This window comes from Mobula hypostoma, chromosome 4 (genome assembly GCF_963921235.1).
Source record: "Mobula hypostoma chromosome 4, sMobHyp1.1, whole genome shotgun sequence".
In the NCBI taxonomy this organism is placed as follows: Eukaryota; Metazoa; Chordata; class Chondrichthyes; order Myliobatiformes; family Myliobatidae; genus Mobula; species Mobula hypostoma.
The window spans coordinates 99257282-99277470 of NC_086100.1; the positions used below are offsets into that span (position 1 = coordinate 99257282).

The 20189-nt window shown below is 40.7% G+C and overlaps 1 protein-coding gene across 11 annotated transcripts in view; it reads left to right on the forward strand.

The window, feature by feature from the left end:
- The window catches only part of LOC134345510 (uncharacterized), a 267873-nt gene that overhangs the window by 136568 nt on the left and 111116 nt on the right, over window positions 1–20189 (forward strand). For all 11 annotated transcript variants that reach the window (XR_010017712.1, XM_063046270.1, XM_063046269.1 and 8 more), the window contains one exon: window positions 3686–3750. Coding sequence is in view for 10 of the 11 variants with exons in the window: in XM_063046270.1 (XP_062902340.1) it covers window positions 3686–3750 (65 nt within the window). In the remaining variant the exon portion in view is untranslated. The remainder of the gene's footprint in view (window positions 1–3685; window positions 3751–20189) is intronic.

Genomic DNA, 20189 nt, shown 5'->3' on the forward strand with positions numbered 1-20189 from the left:
TGTGTTGCAGCCATCAAATTCTAAATTTATGTATGTTTACAAAATACAATTAAGTTGGTCAGTAAAACTATTGAAAATCTTTTCTTTGTACTTTTCTCAGTTAAATAAAGGTTCACGTGAATTAATATATCACAGATTTTTGTTTTTATTGCATTTTGGAAAATATCCCAACTTTTCTGGAAATGGGGTTTGTACAAAGATAGTGGAGGGACATGGTGTTGTGGAGGCAAGAGAGTCTGCAGAAGGCCCAGGACAAGTTAGCAGAGTGGGCAGGTAAGTGGAAGGTTGAAAATAGCATAAAGGAGTGATCAATTGAATACAACATAAGGAAGTTTGGAGTTTATACTTTGGTAGGAAGAATAAATGTGCAGATCATTTTCTGACTAGGGAGAGAATTTAAAAATCAGAGGTGCAAAAGGGGCTTAGAAGTCTTAGTACAGGATTCCCTTAAGATTAATTTGACCTGGTAGTAAGGAAAGCAAATACTAATCAGGATTCATTTTGAGAAGACAAGTATAAGAGATAATTTGAAAGTCTTGCATGCAAAGCTTTACATTCTTTTTTTTTAAGAGGAATGATGTCCTGCTGAGGCTTTATAAGGCATTCGTCAGACCATAGTTGGAAAATGTGGGCAATTTTAAGCTCCATACATAAGAAAAGATGTGGAGAGGGTCCTGAGGAGGTTCACAAGAATGATCCCAAGAATGAAAAGCTTAGTGTTTGAGGGCTCTGGGTCAGTACTTGATGTCATTGAAACCTACTGAATAATGAAAGGCTTGGATGGAGTGGATGTGGAAGAGAACGTTTCCATTAGTAGGAGAGTCCAGAATCTGAAGGCAAAGACTCAGAATAAAAGGACATCCTTTTAAAACTGAGATGAGAAATTTCTTTAGCCAGCAGGTAGTGAATCTGTAGAATTGGTTAGTCATACAGCTGTGGAGACCAAGTCATTGGGTGTATTTGAGGCAGAGATTGATATGTTCTTGATTTAAGGATGTTAACAGTTATGGGGCAAAGGCAGGAGAATGTGGTTGAAAATTGAAATCAGCCATGATTGAATGGTGTAGTAGACTCAGTGGGGTGAATGGAGCCTATCTATACATCAGTCCTCCTAAGCATCCTGTCATCTACTGTGTACTTTCGTCCGACACTTGACATTCAGAAGTGCAACATCTCGTACTTGTCCAAATTAAACTTAGTCTAACATTTTTCCATCCACATTTTCAGCTGGTCTGTATCCTGCTGAATCATTTAATATGTTTTCTCACTATCCACAAATCCACTAATTATTGTATCGTCTGCAATTTTACAAATCAGGCCACCTACATCTTCATCAAAATGATCAAGATTCCAAAAAGTCAAGATTTAAAAAAATAAAAAAATAATTGTTCTTGTATTTAACATTTGCATTGAAATAAAATAAATGTGTACTTATGACAAACAAGTACCAGAAGCCACCTTAAATAACTAAATACATTGTGTGCATACAAATATTAAAAAAACGTTTCTTGAAACTAGGCTGTCCATGCTGGAATCATTCCTCTCCAGTAAAGTGAGTGGGGTCACTGAACCTGCACCAGATCTAACCAAACACAGATTCAGTGGGCAGACTTCCAGCATAACTTCTGGGAAACTGCATGAAGTTGGCAGTCCTGTATCGGAGCACAGTTGGAATGACAGTAGCAAACAGTTCTCTGAAAGTTCAAGACTTCCACAACCAAATGTACACTACAAAAGTATTTCATATTGTTAATTTAATAATTGCCCCTTCCCTCTGAATATCAGTTTGGGACACACAGACCAAACACAATATTGTGCACCACTGAATTGCTTTTGTATCAATGTTTATAATTGTTATTACATAAACAAAATAAGTGTGATCTGTACTAACCTGCATCATACCTCCTTGCTCATTCTGAACTGAAAAATGTTATGCACTTCTTGGCTGAAGATTGAAACCTCGTGTGCATGCCAACCTGGTGTGAAAAGAAACTTGCAGTAACTGAACAGTCTTCCCACTAAGTGACCCCAGTTGCTTAAAGACTCCTGTTGCCTTTTCAGTGACTCTTGACAACTCAGATCTCTAATCCTCTCCATAACCTTAATTTCCCCACCATGGGGGACCAGAGAGGAAACGCAATCACAGTATAACTTTAATGCTTAATGGTAAGTGAGGAGGATAATAATCATATCTCCTTATTAACAAAGTTCATTTTATGACCAGTAATTATTTTAAGTGCGTCAGTGCAAGGGTAATAACGCTAACAAGCAGCAAAAATAACTGAATGGTCCAGCTTTTACCCTGCCAGGTGAAGTCTGTTTAATATCTAAATGACAAGTTTTTTTAATGACCAAGTTCATGGAATTTAATCTCTTCCTGAACTTCTACATGAACTCTTTTGTTTAGATGTAATTAACTTAACTACTGGGAAAAGATATGATATCATTTAGAAAGCAATGATGTGCTTTGTGTGCTTTCAACCCAGAGAATTTCCAGTACAGTCTAGCATCACTTTATTCTCTTTAAACTGTAACAAACTTAACATTTTTTTAAATACAACATCAACTGTTTGCAAATTACAAAGGAGAATGGTGAATCTTATGAATGCCCCTGTTAATAGAAGGATCTGTGAGGAAAGGAGCACCAGATGCTCAAAGTGTTTAGCTCTACCATTCTCATGTTAGCTGCTTCTGGTGGCAACATCACTTCTCCTCGTCTGACTACAGAATTCACAAAAGGCTGGCATTATAAAGTCTTTCTCTTTGAGGTCTTTGCACTGACTCTAACAAACACTTCAGTATTCAAATTGAATGCTATTTCATGTCAAGTCTAATAATGGTTAGTGCTTTGTTGGTGCTCTTGGACGTTTTATAAAGGATGCAAGGACTGTTGAAAGGACTAGATAGGGTGGATGTAGAGAGGATCCAGAACTAGAGGGCACAGCCTCAAAACCCTTTAGAACAGAGGTAAGGAGGTATTTTTTTAGCCAGAGAGTAGTGAATCTGTGGAATGCTCTGCCACAAACTGTGGTAGAGGCCAAGTTCGTGAGTATATTTAAGGCAGAAGTTGGTAGTTTCCTGATCGGTCAGGACATCAAAAGATATGGTGAAAAGGCAGGTCTATGAGGTGGAATGGGATCCAGGATCAGCCATGATGGAATGGTAGAGCAGATTCAATGGGCTGAATGGCCTAATTCTGCTCCTATGTCTTATGGTCGTATAAAGAGCTGACCGTAATGTAGAGAATACACTTGTGTATCTGTTACCCATCTGATTTACAAAGTGGTACGTTTTGTAAACATACAAACAATATTAAAACAACTCTACAGGTTAGTACTGTAGTTCCTGATTTCATAAAATCATAGGCACTGAGTGTGTGCCACACTTTCTTGTGACAAAATTAAGTGCTAGCTTTGTTTACTTCTCATATGAGTTTATTAATTGACATGTAATTTAAATTAATCTAATAGTTTAAAGCAAGTTTAGAATTTGCTTGATACTTGTATTTATAGATTAGAGAATTTATATTTACTCCAGATACTTAAAAGTATGCTAAATATTGTAAATCAGTTGACTTTATGACATATCCAAGCATTGTTTTATTAACATTTAAGTAAAAATGTATTCACATTTGTTATGGTGATATACCAGAACTGGAACAGATGGGTTCTATTTCATTTTGCAGGTATAGAAGGAGGAGCTGTGCATGTCCAAGGAGCAAAGGGATTACCTCCTTCTGATAGTTACAAGGTACTGTGCAGGGAAATATTAAATTATGTATTTGATAAACACTGAATTTGTTGTTCGATAATATGATTTAGATGAGTTTTTGAAAATCATTTACAGACATCCCACCCTGCAAAAACTCATTTCAGGGAGGTAGCACCATCAATTTGCAGGAGACTTCCAGGAGGGGTGGGATGTCTGCAATAGAGTAGCTCCTTAGCAGCTAGCCAGCTAGTTTAAATAACGTTAGCTATGCTAGTGAACGAATGACACCTGTTCAACTCACCTCAACACGTCTTTTACAGTCTTAACCCACCATGGGCAATAGAAAATTCACTGTTGCAAACAGTGCAGCGAGCAACACTGTCATTATTTTGACCCCTATTAGGCAGGGGTACACTTTAGTGTAGTCTGGGGTGATGAATGTTTTATTTTTTTTTGGAACACTCTTCCATGGTGCGCTCTCACTCACGCTCTCGCTCTCTCGCTCGCGCTTGCTTTCTCTCTTGCTCTCTCTGGCTGGCTTGCTTGCTTGCTCTCACTCTCTCTCGCTCACTTGCTTGCTCTTGCTCTCTCACATGTGCGCTCTCTCTCGTGGTCGCTCTCGCGCTCTCTCTTGCTTTCTCTCACTCGCTCTCAAAAAAATTGATTTCCGTGATATTCTATATAATTTGCAGGCATCAAGGAGCCACTATCAATATGCGGGAGACTCCCGGAACTTCCGGGAGAGGTGGGATGTCTGCATTTAATGGTGGAAAGTTGGAGAATCATTCAGCATTACAGCACAGAAACAGGCCTTTAGCCTATCAAATCTGTACTGACCTATTATTCAGCCTAGACCCATCATCCTGCAGCTGGGCCATAGGCCTCCATACCCCTACCATCCATGTACTTATCCAAACTTATCTTAAATGTTGAAATCAACCATTTCTGCTGGCAGCTCATTCCACACTCTCTCCACCCTCTAAGTGAAGAAGTTCTCTCTCATACTCTCCCTAAACTTTTTACCTCTCACCCTTAACACATGACCACTAGTTCTAGTGTCACCCATCCTCAGCAGAAAAAACCTGCTTGCCTTTACCCTATCTATACCACTTGTAATTCTATATACCTCTAAGAAATCGCCCCTCATTCTCCTATGGTCCAGGGAATAAAGTCCTAAACTTTTTAATCTTTCCCTATAGTTCAGGTCCTTGGACCTAGCAACATCCTTGTAAACTTTCTTGTTGACATCTTTTCTGTAGGTAGGTGACCAGAACTGCACACAGTACTCCAAATTAAGCCTCACCATCATCTAGTACAACTTTAACATAAAGCCTCGACTACTGGGAATCACGGATGGATCACTCCCTCCGCGATTCCCTTGTCTGTTCATTCCTCCCACTAAACTTCCTTCCGACACCTATCCTTGCAAGTGAATCATACACCTCATGGAAAATAAAACATAGAAAAATACAGTACAGGAACAGGCCTTTCAGCCCACAATGTTGTGCCAAACCAGCTAAAAAACTAATCCCTCCCACCTACACAATGTCCATATCCCTCCATCTTCCTTACATTCATGTGCCTATCTAAGCGTCTCTTAAAAGCCTCCAATGTATTTGCCTCAACCACCATACCAGGCAGTGGTGTACCTGGTACACCACGCTCTGAGTAAACAACTTGCCACTCACATCCCCTTTGTACCTAACCCCCTCTCACTTTCAATGCATGCCCTCTGGTATGAGACATTTCTACCTTGGGAAACAGATACTTAATGTCTACTCTATCAATGCCTCTCATAATCTTATAAACCTCAATCTGGTCTCTCTTCAACCTCTGCCGCTCCAGAGAAATCAACCCAAGTTTGTCTAACCTGTTATGATAGCCCGTGCTCTCTAAACCAGGCAGCATCCTGGTAAACCTCTTCCACACCCTTTCCAAAGCCACCACGTCCTCCTATTGTGGGTGACCAGAACTGTATGCAATACTCTAGATGTGGCCAAATCAGAGTTTTACAAAGTTGCAAAATAACCTCTTGACCTTTGAACTCAATGACTCAACTAATAAATAGCAAGCATTCCATAAGCTTTCTTAACCACCCTACTGACCTGTGTGGCCACTTTCAAGGAGCTCTGAACTTGGATGCCAAGATCTCTGCATTCAGCTGCACTGTTGAGGACCTTGCCCTTAGCAGTGTACTGTCTCTTTGCATTTGCCCTACCAAGGTGCAACACCTCATGTTTATCTGTGCTAAACTCCATCTGTCATTTCTCAGCCCATATCTGCAACTGGTCTGTATCACACTGTATTCTTGGCCAGTATTCTACATGATCAACAACTCCACCATTCTTAGTATCATCCATCAACTTATTCACCCACCCGTCTACATTTTCATCCAGGTCATTTAAACACATCACAAACAGCAGAGGTCCCTGTACATATCCCTGTGGAACACCATTAATTACAAACCTCCAGTTTGAATACCTCCCTTCAACCACTACCCTCTGCCTTCTACGTACTAGCCATTTCTGAATCCAGACAGCCAATTCACTGTGGACCCCATGAATCCTGATCATTTGGATTAGCGTTCCATGAGGGACTTTGTCAAATGCCTCACTAAAATCCATGTAGACAGCATCTACTGCTCTACCTTCATCAATCTCTCTCACCCCTTGTCAAAAAATTTCAGTCAAGTTGGTAAGACATGACTTGCCCTGCAGAAAGCCATGCTGGCTCTCCTTAGTTAAGCCATAGGTTTCCAAATGCTCATATATTCTATCCTTAAGAATTTTCTGCAGCAATTTCCCATACTTCCATTCAGGGCCTCAGGAAGTCTTTCCAAGTGAGGCAACACTTCACCTGCGAATCTGTAGGAGTTGTTTATTGTATCTGGGGCTACTGATGTGGCCTCCTCTTCATTGATGAGGCCTGTCATAAATTGGGGACCACTTTGTCAAGCACCTCCACACCATATGCTCCAAGTCGAACTTCCTGGTGGCCAAGCATTTTACATCTCATTCCAATGTGTTGATTCTTGGCCTCCTGTTGTGCGACGATGAAGCCCTCTTCAGGGTGGAGAAGCAACACGTTATATTCTGTTTGGGTAGCCTCCAACCTGATGGCATAAATATCAATTTCTCCTTCTGATGAACAAATTTCCCCCTTCCCCATTCCCCACTGACCTTTTATCTCTTCTCATCTGTCTATTACTTCCCGCTGGGTCCCCATTTCCTTCACTCTCTCTTGTGGTCCACTCTCCTCTCCTAACAGATTTCTCCTTTGCCAGCACTCGACCTTTCCCACCCACCTGGCTTCACCTACCACCTTCCAGTTAGCCTCTTTCCCCTCCCCCAACCGTTTTATTCTGGCATCATCCCCCTTCCTTCTCAGTCCTGAAGAAGGGTCTCGTCCCAAAACATCGACTCGAGTTATTTCCATAGATGTTGCCTGACCTGCTGAGTGTCTGTTGTCCTGCATCCATACTTTGATTTATGAAGGCCAGTGTGCCAAAAGTTCTCTTTATGCTCCTATCGACCTGTGATGCCGCTTTCAAGGAATGATGGATCTGTATTCCCGGATCCCTCTGTTCTACCGCACTTCTCAGTGCCCTACTGTTCATTGTGTAAGACCTATCCTGATTTGTCCTGGCAAACTGCCAATTAGACACGTTCTACCACCCACAAAGCCTTGCTGAATATTCTTATTCAGGCTCTATATATCCAAATATCCGTCCTTTAGAATACCTTACAATAACTTACCACTGCCAACGTCAGGTTAACCGACCAAACGTTTCCCAGTTTATTCCTAGAGCCTTTCTTATACTACAGAAGAAGGTTGGCTATCCTCCAATCCTCCAGAGCCTCATACATGGCTAAGGATATTTTAAATATCTTCGCTATGGCCCCTGTAATTTGTGCACTAGCAAGGTTCAAGGGGACACCTTGTCTGATTCTGGAGATTTATCCACTCTTATGTGCCTGAAGACAGCAAGCTCCACCTCCTCTGTAATCTGTATATGGTTCATGACCTCACTACGGGTTGCCTTTGTTCTGTAGGCTCTGTGTCCGTTTCCCAAGTAAAAAAATTCATTTTACATCTCCTCAATTACCTTTGGCTCCGTGCATAGTTGACCTCTTCAATGTCCTTTTGCTTTTACTCTATCTGTTGAAGCATTTGGGATTCTCTTTCACCTGGCCTGCCAGAGCAACCACACATAAAACAATTGTACTCCCAAAATTTCACTTTTGAATGAATGCCTTTGTCAGAAAACAACTGGTCCCAATCCACACTTACCAGATCCTTTCTGATACCATCAAAATTGGCCTTTCACCAATTTAGAATCTCAACCCAAGGATCAGACCTATCCTTTATCAAAATTATCTTGAAACAAGTGGAATTATGATCACTGGATCTAAAGTGATCCCTTACACTCATAACAGGAATTCTGCAGATGCTGGAAATTCAAGCAACATACATCAAAGTTGCTGGTGAACGCAGCAGGCCAAGCAGCATCTATAGGAAGAGGTGCAGTCGACATTTCAGGCCGAGACCCTTCGTCAGGACTAACTGAAGGAAGAGTGAGTAAGGGATTTGAAAGTTGGAGGGGGAGGGGGAGATCCAAAATGATAGGAGAAGACAGGAGGGGGTGGGATAGAGCCAAGAGCTGGACAGGTGATAGGCAAAAGGGGATACGAGAGGATCATGGGACAGGAGGTCCGGGAAGAAAGACAAGGGGGCGGGGTGACCCAGAGGATGGGCAAGAGGTATATTCAGAGGGACAGAGGGAGAAAAAGGAGAGTGAGAGAAAGAATGTGTGCATAAAAATGAGTAACAGATGGGGTACGAGGGGGAGGTGGGGCCTTAGCGGAAGTTAGAGAAGTCGATGTTCATGCCATCAGGTTGGAGGCTACCCAGATGGAATATAAGGTGTTGTTCCTCCAACCTGAGTGTGGCCTCATCTCCACAGTAGAGGAGGCCGTGGACAGACATGTCAGAATGGGAATGGGATGTGGAATTAAAATGTGTGGCCACTGGGAGATCCTGCTTTCTCTGGCGGACAGAGCGTAGATGTTCAGCAAAGCGGTCTCCCAGTCTGCGTCAGGTCTCACCAATATATAAAAGGCCACATCGGGAGCACCGGACGCAGTATATCACCCCAGTCGACTCACAGGTGAAGCGATGCCTCACCTCGAAGGACTGTTTGGGGCCCTGAATGGTGGTAAGGGAGGAAGTGTAAGGGCATGTGTAGCACTTGTTCCGCTTACACGGATAAGTGCCAGGAGGGAGATCAGTGGGGAGGGATGGGGGGTACGAATGGACAAGGGAGTTGCGTAGGGAGCAATCCCTGCGGAATGCAGAGAGAGGGGGGGAGGGAAAGATGTGCTTAGTGGTGGGATCCCGTTGGAGGTGGCGGAAGTTACGGAGAATAATATGTATATACCACCCCACCAGCCTCCGGGTCCAACATATTATTCTCCGTAACTTCCGCCACCTCCAACGGGATCCCACCACTAAGCACATCTTTCCCTCCCCCCCCTCTGCATTCCGCAGGGATCGCTCCCTACGCAACTCCCTTGTCCATTCGTCCCCCCCATCCCTCCCCACTGATCTCCCTCCTGGCACTTATCTGTGTAAGCGGAACAAGTGCTACACATGCCCTTACACTTCCTCCCTTACCACCATTCAGGGCCCCAAACAGTCCTTCCAGGTGAGGCAACACTTCACCTGTAAGTCGACTGGGGTGATATACTGCGTCCGGTGCTCCCGATGTGGCCTTTTATATATTGGCGAGACCCGACGCAGACTGGGAGACCACTTTGCTGAGCATCTACGCTCTGTCCGCCAGAGAAAGCAGGATCTCCCAGTGGCCACACATTTTAATTCCACATCCCATTCCCATTCTGACATGTCTATCCACGGCCTCCTCTACTGTAAAGATGAAGCCACACTCAGGTTGGAGGAACAACACCTTATATTCCGTCTGGGTAGCCTCCAACCTGATGGCATGAACATCGACTTTTCTAACTTCCGCTAAGGCCCCACCTCCCCCTCGTACCCCATCTGTTACTTATTTTTATGCACACATTCTTTCTCTCACTCTCCTTTTTCTCCCTCTGTCCCTCTGAATATACCTCTTGCCCATCCTCTGGGTCCCTCCCCCCCCTTGTCTTTCCTCCCAGACCTCCTGTCCCATGATCCTCTCGTATCCCCTTTTGCCTATCACCTGTCCAGCTCTTGGCTCTATCCCTCCCCCTCCTATCTTCTCCTATCATTTTGGATCTCCCCCTCCCCCTCCAACTTTCAAATCCCTTACTCACTCTTCCTTCAGTTAGTCCTGACGAAGGGTCTCGGCCTGAAACGTCGACTGCACCTCTTCCTATAGATGCTGCTTGGCCGCTGCGTTCACCAGCAACTTTGATGTATGTCCCTTACACTCATTGCTGTCACCTGCCCATCTTGTTCCCTAATAGGAGATCTGGTATCGCACTGTCTAGCTGGGATCTGTATGTACTGTTTAAAGAAACTTTCCTGAAAGCATTTGACATACTCTATCCCTTCCAGCCCTTTCACGGTCTGGGAGTCACAGCCAATTTGTGGAAGGTTAGAATCACATCCTTATGTTTCTTGCTACAGTCTGCAATCTCTCTGCAGATTTGCACCTCAAAATCCTGCTGAGTATTGAGTGGTCTATAATATAATCTCATTGACATGGTCATCCCTTTCTTATTCCTCAGTTCTATCCATATAATCTCAGTAGACGAGCTGTCTAGTCTTTTCTGTTTCAACACTACAGTGACCTTTTCCCTCACTAGGAATTCCACTTCTTCCCCTTGAACCTCTTCTGTCCGAAAACAACGGAACCCTGGAATATGCAGCTGCCACTCCTTCCCCTCTTGCGACCAAGTTTCACTAATAGTTACAATGCCATAATACCGCATGCTGATTAATGCTCTAAGCTCGTCCACCTTACCTACAATGCTCCTTGCATTGAAATAAATGCAGCTCAAAATATTCCCATCATGCTCAACCTTTCAATTTCTGGCTATGTCTGTAGGCTTAACAAATATCTTTGCCCACAACCACCTCACTAGCTGCCCTGGCATTCTGGTTCCAACCCCTTGCAGTTCTAGTTTAAACCCTCTGGAGCAGCACTAGCAACCATTCCAGCAAGGATTTTAGTTCCCCTCCAGTTCAGGTGCACACTGTTCTGTCTGTATGGGTCCCACCTTCCATGGATGGGAGTCCAATGATACAAGAATCTGAAGCTCTCCCTCCTGCATCTCCTAAACTGTATTATCTTTATATTTCTGGCTTCACTAGCACGTGGCATGGGTAGAGGTCTGAGATCACAGCCCTGGAGTTCCTCAAAGTTGAAAGTAAATTTATTATCAAACAATGTCTATGTCACCTTGTACTACCCTAAGATTCATTTACTTGCATTTAACTTAACATCTAACTCACTGAGCTCACTTTGTAGGATCTCGTCACCCTTCCTAACTATGTCCGGCTGCTCACCCTCCCATTTAATGCTACTAACTCGATCAGAGGTGTACCTGACCGTAATACCCAGAAGGCAATGTAACGTACTGTCTGGGAATCTCCTTGTCATCCACAGAACTTCTGTCTGTCCCTAACCAATGAATCCCCTGTCACTACAGGTTGCCCCTTCTTCACCCTTCCCTTTTGAGCCACAGAGCCAGACTATGTGCCAGAGACTTGGCCGCTATTATGTCTTGTATAAAGCATTATAGAGGATTTCCTTTAAATTTATATTTATTAATTCAGTAGATTAGACATTGCTGGTGGTGCCGACCTTTATTGTCCAACCAAGACTGCATACGAAGGTATGATGCATGCAGAGCAGCGTAATTATGCAGAGGGTCAAGGATGATTAAGAATCTGTTCTTGCCTCTCACTTTACCATCTGATGTCATCCTGTTTTGTCCGTGACCTCCTGAAGTGTTACAGTGAGGCTTTACTCAGACTTTGAGGAACATCATCCATCAATGGAATTCTTCAATTTTAAATATTTTGCTCTTTCATTTTGTATGAGAATTAGCCAATTTTGCTCGCCTTTCTTTTTTCCTTTTTCTTTCATGTTCCTGTAGGCCAGCCTATATTTCTGGATAATTGGGACCTCTTCTGGGGCAGGTGGGACCTGTACAAAAGAGAGGCATTGCACTTGAATCCGAGAGGGACCAATATTATAACAGGCAGTGATTTAACCTAATATGGCTGGGGGATGGGAACCAGTGTGACAGAGCTGAGGATGAGCCAGCATGTTTACAAGTGGATGATGAGTGTAACATGAATCCACTTGGAAGGAAAAGCCAATGATTGGGTACAAATGCAGACAGAGCAAAGAGTTAAATTGTACCACAGAGGCGAAATTCATAAGAACAAAGAACGCAGGACTGAAGGTGCTGTATTTAAATGCATGTAGCATTCGGAATAAGGTAGATGAACTTGTGGTGCAATTAGAGATTGGTGTGTATGACATAGTGCGCATCACTGAGTTGTGTCTGAAAGGAGGCCATAGTTCGGAGCTTAACATCAAAGGATATACTTTCTGTTGAAAGGACAAGTAAGAAGGCCTAGGCGGTGGTGTGGCTGTATTGGTGAGAAATGGAAATACATCTTTCGAAAGACGTGACATGGGGTCAGAGAATGTCGAATATTTGTGGGTGGAGTTAAGAAATTGCAATGGTAAAAAAACATTATGGGAATCACATATACAGTAGGCCTCCAAACAGCAACCAAGATGTGGGATTGAGATTGTAAAGGAAGCTGGAAAAGGCATGTAATAAGGATAATGACACAACTGTAATGTGGGAGGACTTCAATATGCAAGGGAATTGGGAAAATCAGGTTGGTGTTGGATCGCAAGAGAAGGAATTTGTTGAATGCCTACGAGATGGTTTTTTAGAACAGTTTGTGCTTGAGCCTAATCGAGGAAAGGCTACCTTAGATTGGGTGTTGTGTAATAACCCGGATCGTATTAGGGAGCATAATGTAAAAGACACCTTAGGAAGCATTGATCAAAATATGATTGAATTCATACTGGAATTTGAGAGGGAGAAGCATAACTCACGTGCATCTTTATCTTAATGGAATAAAGTGAATTACAGAGGCATGAGAGAGGAGCTTGCCCAGGTGGATTGGAGGAGGATACTGGCGAGGATGACAGCAGCGCAGAGAAGGCTGAAGTTTCTGGGAATCGTTCACAAGTTGCAGGATAGATCTGTCCCATAGAGGAAGAAGTTCTGAAGTGGCAGGGGGAGGCAACCGCAGCTGACAAAGGAAGTTAAGGACTGCATAAAAGCCAAGGAAAGGGCGTTTAAATAGCGAAAGTGAGTGGAAAATTGGATGATTGGGAAGATTTTAAAATCCAAAAAAAGCCAACTAAAAAAGCCATAAGAAGGGAAAAGATGAAAAATGAGGGCAGACTAACCAATAATATAAACAAGGGTACCCAAAAGTTTTTTTTTCAATTATATAAAGAGTAAAAGGGAGGTGAGAGTTGATATTGGATCACTGGAAAATCATGCGGGTAAGGTAGTAATGGGAGACAAAGAAATGGCAGATGAACTTGATGGGTATTTTGCATCTGTATTCACTGTAGAAGACACTGGCAGTGTGCCAGAGGTCCGTGAGTGTCAGGGAGCTGGAGTGAGGGCCATTGCTTTTTCTTTTTAAATCTTTTTATTGAATTAGTACACACAAGGTAAAACATATAACAACCAATACATTGTTACAATATAGATACACAAGAAATATTGATGCAAAAAAAAACAATGCAAACAACATAAGTTAGTTACAAAATAACGAGGTAATATAGTTGTATACTAGTTTTCCATATATATCGATAAGAAAAAACACCCGAAAAAAAAACCTCCAAAAAAAAACTACCGTGCAACTAAGCTGCAAAGCAAAGCAATGGGCTAACTAGGTAAATAGTAGCCTTAAACAGATTAAACAATCACATCCTCAAACCTGACCTCCACTAATAACAGATAAAATCCATGGAGGGAGTGTATTTATGATCAGAGAGAAAAAAATAGTTACATTAAATGAAAATATTGAATAAAAGAACTCCAGGTCTGTTCAAATTTAACTGAAGTATCATAAAGATTACTTCTGATTTTTTCCAAATTTAGACACAATATCATTTGAGAGAACCAAAAAAACGTAGTTGGGGCATTAATCTCCTTCCAATGTTGTAGAATACATCTTTTTGCCACGAAAGTAAGAAATGCAATCATTCTACATGCTGAGGGGAATAAGTTACTAGAAGTTTTAGGTAATCCAAAGATAGCAGTGATAGGAAGGGGAGAAATATCACTATTCAAAACCTTTGAAATAATATTAAAAATGTCTTTCCAAAAAGTTTCCAGAGTAGGACAAGACCAAAACATGTGGGTCAAGGAAGCTATCTCCCCATGACATCTATCACAAGGAGGATTAATATGAGAATAATAACGAGCTAATTTATCCTTAGACCTGTGTGCTCTATGGACAACTTTAAATTGAACTAAGGAGTGTTTGGAACAGATAGAGGAAGTATTGACTAGTTGTAAAATATGAGCCTGGTCATCCGCCGGGATAGTAAGGCCCAATTCCTTTTCCCAGTCAGTCCCAATCTTATCGAATGGAGCTATCCTAAGTTTCATGATAATATTATAAATAATAGCGGTTACACCTTTCTGACACTGGTTGAGGTTAATGATAACGTCTAAAATATTTGTAGGGGGTAACACCGGAAGGGAAGAAAGTATGGTATTTAGGAAATTTCTAACTTGCAAATATCTAAAAAAATGTGTTCTTGGTAAATTGTATTTGTTAGATAACTGTTCAAAAGACATAAGGGAACCAGCTGAAAAATTGATTAAGATCGAAAAATTTTCGAAATTGAAACTAGATGCGTAAGGTATGTTTAAGTATCGGGTTGCAAACCTGTTTATAGCGTTTCAAAGCGGAAGGAAGAGAAGAACCTAATATAGAGCTAAGTGCATAGCCTTGAACAGAATATAATTCCAAAACTACCCATTTAGGAATGGATAGTATATCTTGGTTAAGAAACCAAAATTTCATGTGTCGAATATTAATTGCCCAATAATAAAATCTAAAGTTAGGTAATGCCAAGCCTCCATCTCTCTTAGCTTTCTGTAGATGTATTCTACCCAATCTCGGGTTTTTATTTTGCCAAATAAATGAAGTGATTTTAGAATCTACTTTATCAAAAAAGGATTTTTGAACAAAAATCGGTAATGCCTGAAATATATATAAAAATTTTGGCAGAATAAACATCTTAACAGCATTAATACAACCAGTCAAAGTTAAATGAAGTGGAGACCATTTAAAGGAAAGTTTGTAATGTGGTTAATTAAGGGTAAGAAATTAGTCTTAAATAAATCCTTTTGTTTACATGTAATTTTAATCCCAAGATATGAAGAATGATTATTAACCAATCTAAATGGCAGGTTCTGATATAGGGGAACTTGCTTATTAATAGGGAAAAGTTCACTCTTATTAAGATTTAATTTGTATCCTGATAAAAGACTAAATTGTGCTAATAAATCTAAAGCTGCTGGAATAGATTTTTGAGGATTGGAAATATATAAAAGTAAGTCATCAGCATAAAGTGATACTTTATGAGACTTTAATCCACGAGTTATACCAATAATGTTAGGAGATTCTGGAATAGCAATTGCAAGAGGTTCTAATGCTATATCAAATAATTAAAGGGCTAAGAAGACAACCTTGTCTGGTACCTCGAAAAAGAGGAAAATAAGGTGAGTTTAGAGTGTTAGTACGAACTGAGGCCATAGGAGAATGGTATAACAATTTGATCCAGGTTATAAATTTCGGTCTAAAGTTAAACGTTTCAAGCACCTTAAATAAGTAGGGCCATTCGATCCTATCAAAGGCTTTTTCAGCGTCTAGGGAAATGACGCATTCAGGATCGTTTTGTGACAGGGTATAGACAATATTTAAAAGTGTACGAATATTATAAAAAGAGTAGCAATTCTTAATAAAACCCGTTTGGTCTTCCAAAATAATATAAGGAACTGCTTTTTCTGGTCTATTTGCTAATAATTTAGAAAAAATTCTTAGAGTCAACATTTAACAAGGATATTGGTCTATAAGATGCACATTGAGCGGGGTCTTTATCCTTTAATATTAAAGAGATCGATGCTCTATAAGAGGATTCTGGTGGTTTACCAAGTTTTAATGAGGCCTCCAGAACCCTGGATAACCAGGGGACTAATGAGGGTGCAAAAGATTTTTAAAATTCCACGATAAACCCATCAGGGCCAGGAGCTTTCCCCGAGTTCATAGAAAAAGTAACATTCTTAATCTCATCAGTAGTGAAGGAAGTTTCTAACATAGAAGATATATCGTGTGTAATCTTAGGGAAGTTTAGGTTATCTAAAAAGTCACACATATGTTTAGAATCTCGTGGAGATTCTGATTGATATAAAGAAGAATAAAAATCAAAAAAAGATTGATTAATCTCAGCTTGATCAAACATCAGTTGATCTTTTTGATTATAAATCTGATTAATTTGAAATTCAATGGAGTTAGTCTTCAACTGATTAGCCAACAGTTTACCAAATTTGTCACTATGTATATAAAATTCGCTTCTTGTCTTCATTAATTGATTTGTAATAGAGGACGAAAGTAATAAACTGTATTCCATTTGAAGTTCAGTTCTTTGTACAGCTTCTCAGATGGAGCTGTAGCATATTTCTTATCTATTTCCTTAATCTTGTCCACAAGAACCAGCTCTTCCTTCTTCAACCTTTTCCTCAAAGCAGCAGAGTATGAAATGATCTGGCCACGAATTTAAGCTTTAAAAGTATCCCAAAGGGTGTTCATGGAAATATCCTCTGTACTGTTAATTATAAAAAAAAGATCAATCTGTTCGTTCATAAAGTTAACAAAATCCAAATCCTGAAGCAACAGCGGATTAAAACGCCATTGTCTATTATCTTGTGTATTGGCCAATAATTTAATAGAAAGCTTAAGTGGAGCATGGTCCGAAATGGTTATAGAGTCATATTCACATTTAACTACTGAAGAAATAAGATGAGAGTCAATAAAAAAATAATCAATTCTTGAGTAAGAGTGATGAACATGTGAAAAAAAAGAGAAGTGTTTTTCCTGGGGATGCAAAAACCGCCAAATGTCCGTCGACCCCGAATCTGAGAGAAATAAATTAATCAAGGTTGCGGATTTATTGGGTTCTGTCTGTATAGGGACCGAACGGTCCAATAATGGAGATAAACAGGTATTAAGATCTCCGCCCCAGATTGGTGAAAACTCATTCAAATTCGGGAACAAATTAAATAACAATTTATAAAATTCCGGACACTCCGAGTTTGGAGCATAAACGTTAACCAGAACTACCTTTTTATTGAAGAGTAAACTACTAACCCGTAAAAATCTACCATTTGGATCAGAGATAATATCCTGTTGCACAAATGTAATTGAGGGATCTATGAAAATAGAAACTCCTCGAATTTTGGCATTGGAATTCGAATGATATTATTGATCCTTCCAGAACTTAAAAAAATGTAATCTGTCCCCCCTCCGCCCATGTGCTTTAGGTCTCCGGAATACTTTGAAGATTTTTTTTCCTTTTAATTGGATGATTAAGACCATTAGTATTCCAAGAGGCAAAATTAATCGTAGAATCCATAACCCCTAAAGTCAATCCTCAAATAAAGGGAGGATTGAGAATAGGTTCAACCCACAAACCCGGAAAGGGAACAGAGTAAACATGAGATACCAAGAAAGAGGACACAAAAAATACTTCAATAATATATACGTAGCCCAAGAAAAAAAAACTAAGGAGTGAAGCCCCACCACCACCCCCACCCCAAAAGCCCAAAGCTAAATCTAAGATAGACTAGCCAGATAGAAGAAAGCACTAAATCTACCCCCATGACTTCCGATAGACACTCAATAAAGAAGTGTATATATAAAAAGATCAGCTAAAATTGTAAAACAGTAGAAGAGTGAAAAAATCAAAAAGTACACCGATTAAAACAAAAACGATAGAATACAAAGAAAAAATAGATATATATTAAAAAAACCATTGACATACAGCAAACCATATAATTACAAAAGGAGAAAAAATAACTGCACAGACTAGAAAAAAAAGTTACGAAGTTTAAGTCTCCAGGTAAGTGCAAAAACTGATGGTATGGGAGTGGCCACCCAGAATCCCCAGGGAAGAAGAAAAAAGAATTTGGCAACCATATTGATTAAACAAAAAGACATTTCTGCCCTCAGATAGAGTAAAAAAAGAAATTAAAACCCAATAGATTAACAGCCTCCAATCAGGTACTGATAATTTAATAGTGCGATTAGGATGTTGAAGGCAAATCTTGATCCAGGTAACTCTGAGCTTCCGATGGAGAGTCAAAAAAATGGGAAGACCAATCAGACAATGAATCCTCAAACGTGCGGGATATAGCAGCACAGGTTTTAAATCCACCTTGTAGAATTCCGCCATCACAGATCTGTAACGAACAAGTTGGTCGCGAACCTGTTTGGTAAAATTCCTCCACCAGTTGAAAGCGGAGATCTGAGAAATCAATGTAGCCTTTAGGTCGAACAAAACGAAGCAACTTTTCCTTGTCTTGAAAATAATGAAATTGTAAAATAACATGCCGAGGTTTGTCTGACTTAGACAAATATAATGGGACTCTGTGAGCCCTATCCAATAGTGGTGGTTGATCAGGAAACACGGTGGGAAATGAATCTTTTAAAAGTTGAGAGAAAAACTGAATAGGGTCTTCAGATTTGGCGGATTCTCTGAGTTCAATAATTCTTATATTCTGACGACGCATTCTGCATTCTAAATCAGAATTTTTAAAGGTAAGGAATTCGAGTTTTTTCTTCATTGTAGTAAGTGTTTCTTCAATTTTTCCCATTTTGAGTTCATTCTGTTGCGTATGAACTTGGAGATTAGATATAGCAGTCTGATGTTCCGTGATAGTTGTTTTCATCTTATCGATTTCATCGATTCTCTCCAGTTTAGATGAAATCTCCGCACAGATCAAATCTGATGTAGCTTGCATCGTTACCGCCGATTCAACCGGAGGGGGGTCGGTAGCTTTCGGTCTGACAGGAGATTTGCCGTTTTTCCCGTTCTTAGACATACCGGACCTTAAAAACATCCAAATGTATAATGACAATCAACTGCAAGTTATTGTATAAGGTTGGTGCCTTAAAAGTTAGCTTAAATGTAGCTGATCATAGGGCAAGGATCAGAGGTAATGGAGCAGATCTAGAACACAACCTCACTCCATGATCACCACCGGAAGTCCAGGCCAATGCTATTACAAAGGAGAAAGTGCTAGGCAAACTCAAAGGTCTTAAGGTGGATAAGTCACCTGGGCCAGACGGACTACATCCCAGAATCCTGAGAGAGGTTGCTAAAGAGATAATGGATGCATTGGTCATGATCTTTCAAGAATTACTTGATTCTGGCACGATCCTGGAAGACTGGAAGATTGCAAGTGTCACTCCACTCTTTAAGAAGGGAAGAAGGCAAAAGAAAGGAAATTAGAGGCCAGTTAGCTTAACCTCAGTGATTGGGGGAGTGCTAGACTCTATTATTAATGATGAGGTTTCGAGGTATTTGGAGACAAATGATAAAGTAAGTCAAAGTCAGCATGGTTCCTGTAATGGGTAATCTTGCCTGATAAATCATTTCGAGTTCTTCGAAGAAGTAACAAACAGGGTAGACAAAGGAGAGGCAGTGGATGTCATTTACTTGGATTTTCAGAAAGTGTTTGAGGCTGCTTAACAAGATAGAATCCTATGGCTTTACAGGAGAGATACTGACATGGATAGAGGAATGGCTGACCGGCAGGTGAGTGGAAATAAAAGGGGCTTTTTCTGGTTGGTTGCTGGTGACTGGTGGTCTTCTTCAGGGGTCAGTATAGGGATCGCTGCTTTTCACATTGTTTGTCAGTGACTCAGATAATGGAATTGATGGCAAAGTTTGTGGATAATACGAAGATAGGTGGAGGGGTAGGTAATGCTGTGGAAGCAAAGCAATTGTAGCTGCACCGAGACAATTTGGAAAAATGGACAAAAAAGTGGCAGATGGAATACAATGCATTTTGGTAAAAGGAACAATAGTGTGGACTGTTATCTATATGGAGAGAAGGTTCAAACATCAGAAGTGCAGAGAGAATTAGGAGTCCTCGTGCAAGACTTCCAGAAGATTAATTTACAGGTTGAGTCTGGTAAAGAAGGCAAATGCAATGTTGGCATTTATTTCAAGGGGAATAGAATATGAAAGCAAGGAGGTAATGCTGAGCCTTTATAAGACACTATTCAGGCTGCACTTGGAGTATTGGGCCCCATATCTCAGAACAGATGTGTTGTCATTGAAGAGAGTCCAGAGGAGGTTTTCGAGGATGATTCTGAGAAAGCAGGGGTTAATGTATGAGGAGCGTTTG